Source organism: Halichoeres trimaculatus, unplaced genomic scaffold (assembly GCF_033239565.1).
Source record: "Halichoeres trimaculatus isolate MK-OKI-2021-1 unplaced genomic scaffold, fHalTri1.1 fHalTri1_scaffold_15, whole genome shotgun sequence".
Classification (NCBI taxonomy): domain Eukaryota; kingdom Metazoa; phylum Chordata; class Actinopteri; order Labriformes; family Labridae; genus Halichoeres; species Halichoeres trimaculatus.
Genome location: NW_027437193.1, coordinates 28,290,315 through 28,303,107, shown reverse-complemented (window position 1 = coordinate 28,303,107; position 12,793 = coordinate 28,290,315). Strand labels below are relative to the sequence as shown.

Here is a 12,793-nt window from a genome sequence, read left to right as displayed (position 1 = left end):
TTCTTTGATTGGCGTATCAATATGCCAAGATTTTTATTACGCTGGCAGGCATGTTAAGGCTGTTTATTGTTTAATTGTAAGATGTGCATCAAACTTCCAGCTGCCGTCAGGTTAACTTTCCATTATGACAAACGGCTTTAATCTGACATCAGATGTGACGGGACAGGTAATATAGATACAAATGTATATGCTGGTTCAGACGGTTACATTAAATAGTGATTGCTGTGATTGGTTATTGCATTAAAATGTGTCTGACACTCTGGAAACCTGCCTCTGAGGCTTTGTTGACATGTGCACACTTATATTGTATTTATTTAAATTTGATGTGGAAGTGGAAGTGTTGATTTGCAGGTTTTTCTTTTGTAAAAAAGTCACTAAAATATAGCGCTGTTATGATAGTTTTATTTAAGTATGTAAAAATTGTTATTGGTGCTGAAATACAAGGGGCACCAGATGAAATCTTGCCTAGGGCACCAAACTGGTTGGGGCCGGCTCTGCCCAAACTTATAAATGTACATGTGGTTTCCCAAATACCCAGCTACGTGTAGACATGGCCTCATACAACCATGTCAAATGACACATCCCATGGTCGTGGAAAAGATGTCAGTCTGTTTGAGAAGGGTTAAATAAATGGCAAGCTTCAAGCAGAGAAAACATCTAAGGAGATTGCAGAAACTACTAAAATTGGGTTAAGATCTGTTTTAAAAAAGGTTAAGATTAAGGTTAAGAACCCTGTTTCAGAGTGATGGGCCATCAGGGTAAGGGGTGCAACAAGGTTGTACAGTGCCTACTGTCCAAACCTGTGGGGGCAGTGCTATGATCTGGGGTTGCTGCAGTTGGTCAGGTCTAGCTTCAGCAACAGTCTGTGCTCAAAGAATGAAGTCAGCTGAATTCCTGGATATACTGAATGACCAGGTTATTCCATCAGTGCCTTTTTTCTTCCCTGATGGCACAGCCATATTCCAAGATGACAAGGCCAGGCTCAAATTGTCAAAGCGTGGTTCAGGGAGCATGAGACATCATTTCCGCACATGGATTGGCCACCACAGAGTCCAGACCTTGACCCCATTGAGAATCTTTGGGATGTGCTTTGCACAGTGGTCAGACTCGACCATCATCAATGAAGATCTCGATGAAAACTTAATGCAACACTGAATGGAAATAAATCTTGTGACATTGCGGAAGCTTATCCAAACAATGCCACAGTGAATGCGTTCTGTAATCAAAGCCAAAGGTGGTCCAATGAAATAATAGAGTGTGTAACTTTTTTTTATTTTTGGTGGTGACCTTTTTTGACTGGGCAGTGAATATTTTCTCTACAGTGACTGTTCTCCTCCAGCAGGTACAAAGAAGGCTCCTTTTCTTGTCTGCGGACCCGAGGTCTACGTTTTCCCAGGTCTACAATCTCCAAGATGAAGATTTATCACCCCGTTGTTGTGCAGCTGCATCAGTAATTGAAACTCAACCGGCATGCTGTGGGCTCTACCAACTTTTATGTCATCATAGTAGTGGTTGGTCAGAGAGTAGAGTTCAAAGGGGTGAGTGCTAAAGGGCCAGAACCCGTACAAATGCACGTTGTTGCAGAGTTCAAGAGCAAGGCTAGTTATAATTAACCCAGTGCTCGGCCGCTTTGCTTTCAGGCCTCGTGAACGCCAGAAGTTAGTCAGATCCTGGAGGTACTTAGGATTGAAGAAGACGGGCTGTATTGGGCTGCCAAAATCTTCGAGGGTGAAAGAAGCCCGTAGAGACAGAAAAGTGTAGTAGCTGGTAGAGAAAGCAGGAAGAAGCAGCAGAGAGTCACTGTAGATCTTCATATCCTCCACAAATGCGCGGCGATGCCCCATCAGTTCCCCATACCTATAAAGAAAAAGCAGATTTGGAGCAGAGAGTAAAGTATTTTAAGCTAAAGGCTGTAAAGTTCTACTCACCTATCCCGCAGGATGCTCGGGTTAGCTGTCACAAGGCTGGTTTTGACGCCAACGTGCTTGTGAAAGCTGTTGTCCAAGGGCGGTAGGTTACACCTGAAGGACAACACAGCTTTGAAGTAAGGGTTAGGGGTTTTTAAAAAAAAAAAACATGTTGCCAAAGCCCGGGATTAAGAAATGTGGCAAGGTAGGTAAATACTCCCTACCACAAGAGGCAGTGTGACCACTACTTACTGGGCAGTCACCTATAAATAGACCCAGGCCAGGCCTCTCCCTAATTGTGCCGACTTTATTTCAAGGAGGCAGTCAGATAGGGAAGCTGGTGGAAGGGACAGAGGTGGGCTTAGTGGAGATGTAGAGTTGGGTGTCATCTGCATAGCAATGGAAGCGAATGTTATGTTTATGGAAAATGTGGCCAAGGGGAAGAAGGTAGATTATAAATAGCAGGGGCACAAGGACGGAGCCCTGGGGCACACCTGTAGCAACTGGCAGTGAGTGCTAAGTGGATGTTTTCAGCTGTATTAAGTGAGTGCTACCTGAGAGATAGGATTGAAACCAGTGGGGGGGTGTTTGTGTGATTCCAATTGTATGAAGTCTGTCCAGGAGGATGGTGTGAGAAATAGGCTGTTTTCCAAACCGCCTACAACATACTACATGTGAATGTAGTAGGCACTACATACTACCTACTGCTTTTGCCTGTAGTATGTAGTATGACTGATCTGTTGGGTCTGTTGTGTAGTATACTACAGAATTAGTGGTTTATATGGGCTAATGAATTTGGAGAAGTAAACAACTCTTTTATGACTGAAAGTGACAAGATTTACGGGTGTTTCTTCGCATCACTTAATTTCTGTCTCACAGACCCTCTAACGTTAGTGTTGTTGTATTGTAGTTGTAATGCCAACTCATTCCAGTAGATGGTGGTAATTCACCTAAACCTGCCACCCTTATAGACCAACAGTGTTAGTGCCATGCAAACATTATGCCAGGTAGAGTGGTCCTACTGAGAAATTTTCCTAGATCAGGACTTCTGGGGAGTTTTCGCAAACTGCAGATTTTGCAAATTTTTGCATACTGACTACTACAGACTGAATTTTGGCCAAAATAGTCGGCACTGCTAGTGTAGTGGGCAGTTTAGAAAATAGCCTCTGTCTGCCTTCTCTGAACCACAAGTTCTCCGAATGGCTGACTGCGATTGGCTTGATCATCATCCAATCAATATCACTGGACCAATACATTTTCAACAATGAATCCCTCTGTAAAAAATGAAGGGGATGATTTTCTGTATCTGTGAAAGCGCTGGTGTCTCAGCATCCACATCCCCCCACAGCACTAAGCCCTCTCGTAGTGGGCGGTGTGTAAGCCGGATGCTGGAAGCCGCAGCTGTTAAACAATAGCACGACGCCGTAGCAGCTTACCCCGCTATTAAATCCAACATAGAAGAGAAACGTGATACAGTAAGCAAAGAGCACGGATGAAAGACATGCAGCATTTCGTCCTCTCTGTGATTTTCATGTAACTCTCTGTTACAAAGTGCAATCAAGCTTTGTTTCAGAGAAGACTGTGTGCAGCCAGGAGAAATGCAGCCGTTGTCGGGGTAAGTGACGATTCTTTTGACCAATCAACGGTCTGCAGTGTGTTGCTCCACCTCCCGAGAGCGGATCGGTTCAGTCTGGCACCCATACGAAAGGGTCCCAAAAAAGTAGGTTGGCTCGTCTCGGTTTTTAGGGACCTGTCCCAGGATAAATCAGTGGAAACGCGGCAAAAAGTGTGCCGTACCGAGATGAATCGAACCGGTCTGCTTGGTGGAAACACGGCTTAAGTCACAAACAGACAGTTCGATTTGTGTCATCATCGGCCTTTCAGTCCACGTTTCATCAACATCTTCCTCACCTGAAGACAAACTCAGCTGAGTCTATATCTGCTCCACAGCCACTGTCGACCAGGATCGCTCCATTACCAACAACTGCACAGGTGTCCCATGTTTTATTAAAGAACGGCTGCACCTGGGGTTAAAACAGTGTAAAAATGTAGACAAAGGCATTAGTTAAGTGGTTTAACTAAAGTATGTAGAGGTCTGGTTAAACTTTAATTATATGCAGGTTTGATGTCTGACTCGTCTTCATGTTAAGAAATATTTATTAGCAGCTGCTCAGATACGAGGTTTACATTTGAATTTCCTGGGTTCGTCTGTGAAGTATATCATACTTGATTTCAACACCTGATCAAAGTTTATACTTTACAACAAAAACTCTTTCATGGGAACAGTGATGTTCCCATGCGAGTCATCTCAACAGGTCTACCAGGTTTTCTATCATTTGAACATCTGCCCTTATCTGGTATATTAGTCTTTCTGTGAGTTTATAATGACATATCGCTGATTAAGCCATACTTTGAATTTATTGATTTTTATTATTGTGAATGCACTTTCCCCAAAGAGTTTGAGCTCTGTGTTAAAGGATGCAAATCAAGGAGGTCCCCTAAAAATGCTAACTGAATTCTGTCTCGTCACAACCTATCAGTGATTTTATGTTTTTGAGTTAGCGAGGAGTGATCAAGATAACAGAAACAGGTAGCAGATGTAGATAAGGAACAAATACCTTTAAAAAGCTCCTGAAAATCTCTGGGGTCACTTCGAGGCTCTTCGCCTTCCTCAGTTCGTTAAAAAACTGGGTTCCCACCGGAGTGTTGACCTGGGTAATGAAAGCATTTTCCTGACCATGGCAGTTACTGCTCAGCTTTGATCTGTAGGAACCAGAAAGGAAAGACTATCAAAGTGAAAAAATCTGAAACTGACTTAGATAAAAAGTCTCCTCTTCAATTTCACAATTCTACTGTCTCCTAAGATGGACCAATGGGAGTTACAGCACTCTTTATAGTGTCTTGTCTTTGGACTTGCTGGTTAAGGTTAGCATGGAAGTTCCTCTGATTCAATCCTTTTTTTCATTTCCATTTCCCCTTCTCTCTTTTTTCCTCATGAACGCACGAGGGCATTCCATACTTGCCAACCTTGAGACCTCAGAATTAGGGAGATTTTCAGAGGGGGGGTCATATACAAACAAAACGATAACAATGAAATACTTGAATTTCACAGAGTTCATTTATTGGACAAAGAAAAATGCTGGGCCGGGACCGGTGCTGCATTGCCGCAGCCTTGTGCCTCTCCGACTCTTGATGTGCTTAACTTCGAGGTGAGGTGAAACCGTTATTAATGTCCGGCCAGAAATGGCGCCCAGTCAAAAGGTAAGGATGGTGTAGCAATATTGTTGTCTGGGTGGAAATAAGGAGAAATTTGTGAGAACTGTAGGCCCCGTAGATTTTCAGGAGGGGCACTGAAATTCGGGACTCTCCCGCGGAAACCGGGAGGGTTGGCAACCTTGGGGCGTTCTGACTCATCTTGTCAAGCCAGCTGTAAAGAGGGTTTTATTTACTCCACATGAACACATTGGATTAATTTACATGAAGCTAAACCAGGAACTCTGGGAACCTAAAATTCTAGCCCCCACCTTTTTTTGTTTGTTCGTGTGTGTGATAAACTAGTGTTATGTGGCAAATTGTCCTCATTCTCCTCATCTCACTTCTGTGTAAATGTGTTAAGATTTCCTTCTTTTGATGATGTCTCAAAGCAAACAGACTCAGCTGCTGCTTAGTTTGTTCTTCTGCTCTGGCCGACTCAGGCTGTCTGAGGGGCATGGGGTACTAAAGAGGGAAAAAAGGCCACCAGCTGCACTGTGATGGGCACCTAATGCTGGAAGTTATAATGCAGTTGTCGCAGAAATGTCCTAAACACTGGATAAAAGTAAAAAGTCTTGATACATTAGATATTAGATTGCTGTTTTTTATCTGTTCTGTTGGTACACCAAAAAGATGTATTTGTACCTGAACTTCAGGAAATTGTCCTCCTGTTTCTTCCAGGTTTGAGAATACTCCTGCAGGACTTGTTGGATGACTCCCCTGAAACCCACACACACACACACACACACACACACACACACACACAAAGGTATGTAATCCCCGTAACACTGACGTGTCTGTTAACATAAAGGTCACTTCAGGAGATGTAGCGATGCTGACGCTGTCTGTACTCACATGCAGTCCTTGCAGAAATCATAGGTCTTCGGGGCGCTTTTCTTCTGAGGGACCGGTTTGCCAATGTTTTCATTGCTGTGACGCAAACAAAAGAGAAAACAGGACGGATTCACGTGAGATGAATGCATGCAGGAGTCAGGCGAAGGACAGATTTTCTAATCAGGGGTATAAAATTTCTGAACCTGGTCAAGTGTGCTCTAAAAAGCAGAGCTGAAAAGCCAGTTCTAACTGTATTCATTTGGCCATAAATGGTTCAATGTATGATAAGAGTGTTTCTGACTGAACTGAGATTCACACAGAAAACACAAGACAAGAAACCCAACCACCACAAAGACACTCAAGCTACACAAGAAAATTAAACTATGAACTCAAAAGACAAACCAAAGACCATACCCTTAGAGTATCATGTTTTATAAACATGCAAACAAGCTCTGAATGTGTGTCATCTCTTGCTCCCGGAAACAATTAATGCGATCAAAAATATTAGTTATGTAGGTACATAACAAGACTGGGCATAAAAGAGGCGATCGTGAGAGGCTGAGCACAGCACCACATCCAAAAAAAATGTGAGAAATCTCAAACGAAACAAGTGACGAAGCAGTTTACTTTGATAACGTTGATTCCTAAGTCATTTCTTTGTCTCATCATGTAACAACAAAATCCAGCTTGTAATGCGCATCATTATTTGTTTCCTGAAAAATTTCCTGCAAAAATAATGTGTGAGTAAAGTATCACCTGTAAACGCGAACTATTTAAAGCTCACACACAAGTGAAAAAAGGTGCCCGGCTGACATGGGGTTGTGTAAATGGTTACACTAAAAGTTTTGTTGCTTTATTAATAAAAAAATGTTATGCCATGATGAAAATTTGGTGACAATAACGTGTTCTGAAAGAAGACCAAAAATTACAGAAAGCGAGAACTCTAAAAGCAGGTGAAACAGGGGTGGGCTTAAAGTAGGCTGATTTGCATTTTTCTTTTTTCTACAATTCTTCAAACAACAAATTCCAGTTTTTCATGTGCAGTATGATTGATTATTTTGATGTTGACACACTGCTTCATAACATAAATTGTATATTGTGTGAAAACCTGTTTGTTTTATATCTAAGCGCCACCTTTGTAATGAATTTTGGGCTGCACCCATGAAAAATATGTCATGCTTGACAAGGCCAATGCAAAAGGGCAACTTTGAGCTGTCATTCTACTAATCCAGGTTTACTAAGGTATGAGATTTGTTGCCAAGCAGCTTTCCTACAATGTAGCTCTAATCTACCAATCACTACCACTTAATCCATCATGAGCAAACAATCAGGGTTCAAACTCCTGAGCAGAGACCTTTGATACATATGTTATCGGCAGATGGTCAGTCTGCTTATGTTTTGAAATGACAGCTGCTTGTGGCATTCAATTTTTGTTTCTTGTTTATACGTTTCTGAAAGATAAAAAAGAAAAAGAGCTGTAAAAAAAAAATGGTAGCACTTTATAATACAGCCCACGTCTAACAGTGTAGTTTCCTTAACTTTTAGGGTAACTTTCCGAAATGTACACGTCATTTCGCTGAACCTGTGTAGTAGTAACTCTTGTTTCTTAAAGCGCAAGTCCTGGAGTCTTACAGTGTAGTTTCCTGTCTCTTACAGTGTTGTTTCTTCAACTGTTGGGGTAACTCTGACACATGTACCATGACATTTTGCGGTATCTGTGGGGTAGTTAGCTTGCGTCTTGCAGTGTAAGTCCTGGAGTCTTACAGTGTAATGTCCCGTGTCTTACCATGAACTTATCAAAACTGTGTCATTTTCCTGGACATATGCTTTAACTGTGCAAACCTTGATGTGCCACCACCTCTTAAGAGTCAGCATGAATACAGATTAAGTAGACCAATAAAAACTAAAACACTGTAATGTATTGATGAGTATGTTTCACAAAATAAAGACAAGACATGCAGACGTTTAAAATATCTTTATTTTTTTTAAATGCACAGAGACCCCACATGGTAATTCACCTTTTAAGTTACCCAGCCATTAAGATCACACTTGTCTTTGCAGACTGTCTAACTATCCAGTACTTCTTGTTATAAATTTCCTATGTTCTTCGTTGTTGTGTTGTAAGCACTTTGTATATAATTTTATTCAGGCACCTTAGCGGGCAGACCGGGGTCCTTTCGCATATTTTTGTTTAGGTACTTATGCTGGTAGCATGGGGTCCTAAAGTTGTATAGCAGGAACAGAGATTTCTGTGGTTGTTTAAAAGCATCTTATAAGTCATCAGTGAGGCGTTGCTGAGGGAGTAAGTACTTCAGTAACTTACAAGTTACATTTCAAGAGTGTTTAGTGGGGCATAAAATATAAGTTTGATGTATTATGTTTGTTTATGTAGCTGGAAATAGTATATTTTCCTTACATTGCACTGCTAAAATGGGCGTGGTTAGCAGCAAATAATCCTGTAAAAATACGAGTGCTGCAGTATTATCCAGGCCAGGAGCAACACTACTGCGGCCGGAGGGATTGCTGGCAAAAAATCGCCAACTCTGTGAATGCGTTAATTTCCTAAATGGTGATATTAATAGACCTATCTCATCACACGACGACACAGGCAGTTAGGTCCTTATTCATTCATGTTGTCAGTCAGTGTGTGTGTGATCAGCATCATATCCGACTTCATAATTAGAAAGAGTCCACTCTCCTACAAATCCCAAGGAAAACGCTCATTATAGGCAATTTGTACTGCAGATGCAATAGCAGTGGGGAAAAAAGGACGTGGGGGCAAATAAAAAATAAATACAAAAACATCCTTCAAAGTGGTCAGTATGAAAGATTCCATTTGCACACATTTCTACTTTTCCCTGACAATGTCTCAGTTATGATGAGCAGTAAGATATTGTTTGTTCACAGTCCATAAGAAAAAATGTTGGGTCAAAAAGACAGGGGGCGGTCCCGGGCTGCAGGACTTCACTCCGGCTGAGCAAATTGGCAACTGTGCGGTCTTACATGCCAGCCTGAGAGAACCGATTGGTCAGCAGGTGGTCTGTCACACCCTGTGAGCTCTTATCCTGGAACTTAACCTGCTCCAGACCAGGTTTGGCGTGCAGCATCAATTACTGGGGCAACATGTCTGGATAAAAAGAAATTCACATTCGTAGTACGGAAAACCTGAAACTTATCTAGGAAGTTATCTCTCTAAGAGCTAATCCAGCTTCGTAGTACAGGCCCCTGGTCTCAGGGAGTGACAGGAGTACTCCCACGTAGGCAACGTTGCCTATTCATCATGTTTTCGGCATGAGGACACCTCACATGTAATAGCAACCAGGAACACGAACATAAACAACAGAGAGGGAAGGAGAGAGATACACGTTTTCTAGCTGGAAACACAGTTTGAGTTTGTGTCAGCTAAAGATAGCAGTACTAAGGTTCGTTGTGCACCATGTGCTGCCAATTTGCTCAAGATCCTTCAGTAAACATTTAGGAATCATTCAGAGCAGGGCTTGGCATGAACTTTTTTGTTCACCAGCCACTGTGGCAAGTGGTTTCTCAGAGTTACTAGCCACTCAGCATTTTCACTAGCCACAATTTTGTTGTTGGATAATTATGTTTAATACGGCTAAAACGGATGATGATTTGGTAAAGTTTACTCAAACTAGATTTACAACTTTTTTAAATGTAAATGACACCTGTGCACACTCCAATAAAGACTACATAAATCAGGTATTCAGCTTTGAAACGGTTGTGTGGAAGGTTGTGCTCCTTTAACATGAAAATATGAAGTCCTTTGAAACAAAGTAATTGAATGAGGAGTTTTATTGCATTTAAAGAAAGTTGTTAAGGTTAAAGAATAATTGAAAGATAAAATCTAAACAGAAAAATCTAGCTAGAAACGCTGTCTGCTTAAATAACTATTTACAAGAGCATTTTTTCCAGTAATAAAGTACCATACTTTCTGGACTTCACTCTGTAGTATTATCATGCACTTTTTAAGTCGTATCAGTTAAAATGCGTCATGAAGAGGAAAACAATATACATATTTTACTTGAAAATCTTATAAATATTTGCATAGTAGGAGCTTTAAATATTGTTCCTTCAGCTCCTTATACCTGTGATCAGTTTTTCTTCTCTACGTGCGCTCCTCTCCTCTCCTCCTCCCTCCCCTGCTCTAGGTGAGTGTTGCTGGTGAGATCAGTGCAGTGTGAGCTTAAATGAGCTCCATCTGATAAATGTCCTCACTTTTAAAAATTTACGGGAGTTTTGGCACTAGTTTGTGACTTGGATCCAGGAATCTGGTTACAAAAGAGAGGAAAACAGAAGCTAGTGAACTTTTAAGTCACGTCAGTTGTGCTAAACACCAAGAGCTGGTATGGACGAGAGACAGTATGCGAGCAGGAGGCTGTAGGTGAAAGTCTGTCAGCAGTTAGGTCAACATAAGACTTTGCGAATGGACCAATGAGCAAACACTGTGTGCAGGCAGTGCTCATGGGAGTTGTAGTGTCTCAGTCTCATATTGCAATGGATTTTGTATTTCAGATGCCATTTCAGAAAACTACAATTAAACTATTCAAACTGCCAAAGTGGCTAGTAGAGCGGGGGTGTTACCTGCCACAGCTGAAATCCACCTGCATTTGGTGGGTTGGCTGGTGTTAATGTCAAGCCCTGATTCAGAGAGAGATCAGCACACTGAGGCCATAAATGCTCGAGAAGTTGTTTGACTTCTACCTGGAGAAAAGGTGAGTCCCGTCTTTCACTGTAGCTCCCTCTATTCCATAAGCTGAACCCTTTGTTTAGCACAAATCCATCGGTTAAGGAGCAGAGCAACATAACTTAGGCTACATGCGACGAGGCAGGGGTGACAAGCAGGGGGGTGCCCAGACTTTTTAGACAGGGCTGCCTGAGTGTATGAAGGATCAAAACTGCCAAAATTAAAAATGAATAAAGTGTAAAAACAAAAATAAAAACATATATACATAAGAAAAAGGATGTAAAGTACTGAGGATTATGTAAGCCCGCACTCCGGTAACATTTATTTTTGCTTATAGTATTATAAATACAGGATCAACAGACTACAGCTTTAACAGTGACAAATGAAACTGATAAAAACCAAACTAAACTAAAACAAAGTGTTAAAAATTTTCTTTAGCTGTATTTTGAAATTCAAAATGTATAAATAAAATATTTTTGTCTTTAATTGTACAGTTAACATTTCACAACTACCAACATCTGCATGTTACTTTAAAACAAAACATGTAGACTTATTATTATTTGTATTAATTACAATCACAATTTTGCCAAAAAATTCAACTGGAGGTGTTGTTGGCAGCTGCTGAATGTAACTAATAAAGTAACTTGTTATCAACTTAGTTACTTTTAAAATTGATTAATCAGTAAAGTAACTAAGTTACTTTTTAAATGAGTAATCAGTAATTGGATTAATTTTCCAAGGTACCTGTGACAATACTGGTGTGTGTGTGTGTGTGTGTGTGTGTGTGTGTGTGTGTGTGTGTGTGTGTGTGTGTGTGTGTGTGTGTGTGTGTGTGTGTAAGGCAGCCACACACTTACTTGCTGTCGACCATGAACCAGATGACAGTGCTCAGCAGGCTTCCCAAACACAGCAGAGTGATCAATAGAGAGACCTGTGTCTTCAGGAGCTGTCCCATCATGCCTCACCCTCTGGCCCCTCACTCAGCTTCTGTCTCTGCCTCTCTGAACTGTCTCACCTCGTCAGCTCCCCTCACTCTCTGTTTTCTCCCCCCTCACTTAGTTCACACACATTCACACACACTCTTCTCTCTTTTCTTTAACTGTTCTTCTCTTTTGTCTTTTCTGCTCTCTTAAGTTTTCTTCTGCCCAGCTCACCCCTCCTCCTCCCTCCTTCTCCTTCCTCATCATCCCCCTCCTCCCTCATCCTCTTATCACTATTCCTGTCTGTCTCACAGTTTCTCCTCCGCCTCCTCACTCAGTCTTCTTTTTTATGCCCTCCTGTTCAGGTAAGTCTTCTGTGCCCCTCTGTCTTTCCTCTCTTCCTGTTTGTGTCCCGGTCAGCTGAGACTTAACCCGGTCTCTGAGGACTTCTTCTTCAGCCTTTGTCTTGTGTCTGTTATCAAATCCCTCCTCTCTCCTTTGTGGCTCTGTCCTCTCCTTCTGTTTCTCTCATGTGTCCACATAGCACAGCACTACTTTCCACTGGAGTCCCAAAGCTGGAGCTGCTTTCCTTTTGCTTCTCTGCCCGCTCCCTGCCTGGAGCTCCAGCCTCCCCTCTTTGCTTTCCCCTCCTTCACCAGGGCCATCTTCCACCCTCACCCTTTAAGTTCCTTACCCCTATGACGTGAGTGCCCAGTACTGAATCACCCCTTAGTTTGCCTCTGGTCTAATGTGTGTGATGAGATACATGTTCAAAACCATTGAGTCCGGCTGTGCCAGCTCCATCGACTCCTGCATATATCTCATGACTATAAGAGTTTGAGAGCTGGGGAGGGGTCGGGTATTTTTGGCCCAGGGAAGGGAGGGTGGACTTCAGCACGGTTTAACTTGCTGTTTGTTTCAGGATACGCCAAATGGTTCAGAGGTGATGATAATCATTTCAGCACCTGGACCCTTCTACTACAGAGCCATGGTGTTGTGATTCACTCAAAATGTGGTTTGCATGGTACATTTTAACCTGCTTTTAGACGTGGCAACAAACCGTGTTCATAGACTGATTTTTTAGTATGATTTTATAGTTTTTTTCAGTCACTTTGGTACATTACTCAAATCATCCCTGCCATTTGTGAAACAGTAAGTGCATTTCTCAAAACAGTTAG

General features: G+C 41.8%; 1 protein-coding gene across 1 annotated transcript; it reads right to left on the bottom strand.

Annotated features, from left to right (window-relative positions):
* Positions 1–1,382: 1,382 nt before the first annotated feature.
* On the bottom strand, positions 1,383–11,653 carry LOC141804623 (alpha-2,8-sialyltransferase 8F-like). Its single transcript, XM_074689159.1, has 7 exons — positions 11,553–11,653; positions 6,015–6,089; positions 5,805–5,879; positions 4,526–4,670; positions 3,819–3,931; positions 1,929–2,021; positions 1,383–1,857 (listed from the first exon to the last, which is right to left on the bottom strand). Exons 1-7 carry the CDS (start codon positions 11,651–11,653, stop codon positions 1,383–1,385), a joined length of 1,077 nt encoding a protein of 358 aa, XP_074545260.1.
* Positions 11,654–12,793: the final 1,140 nt, after the last annotated feature.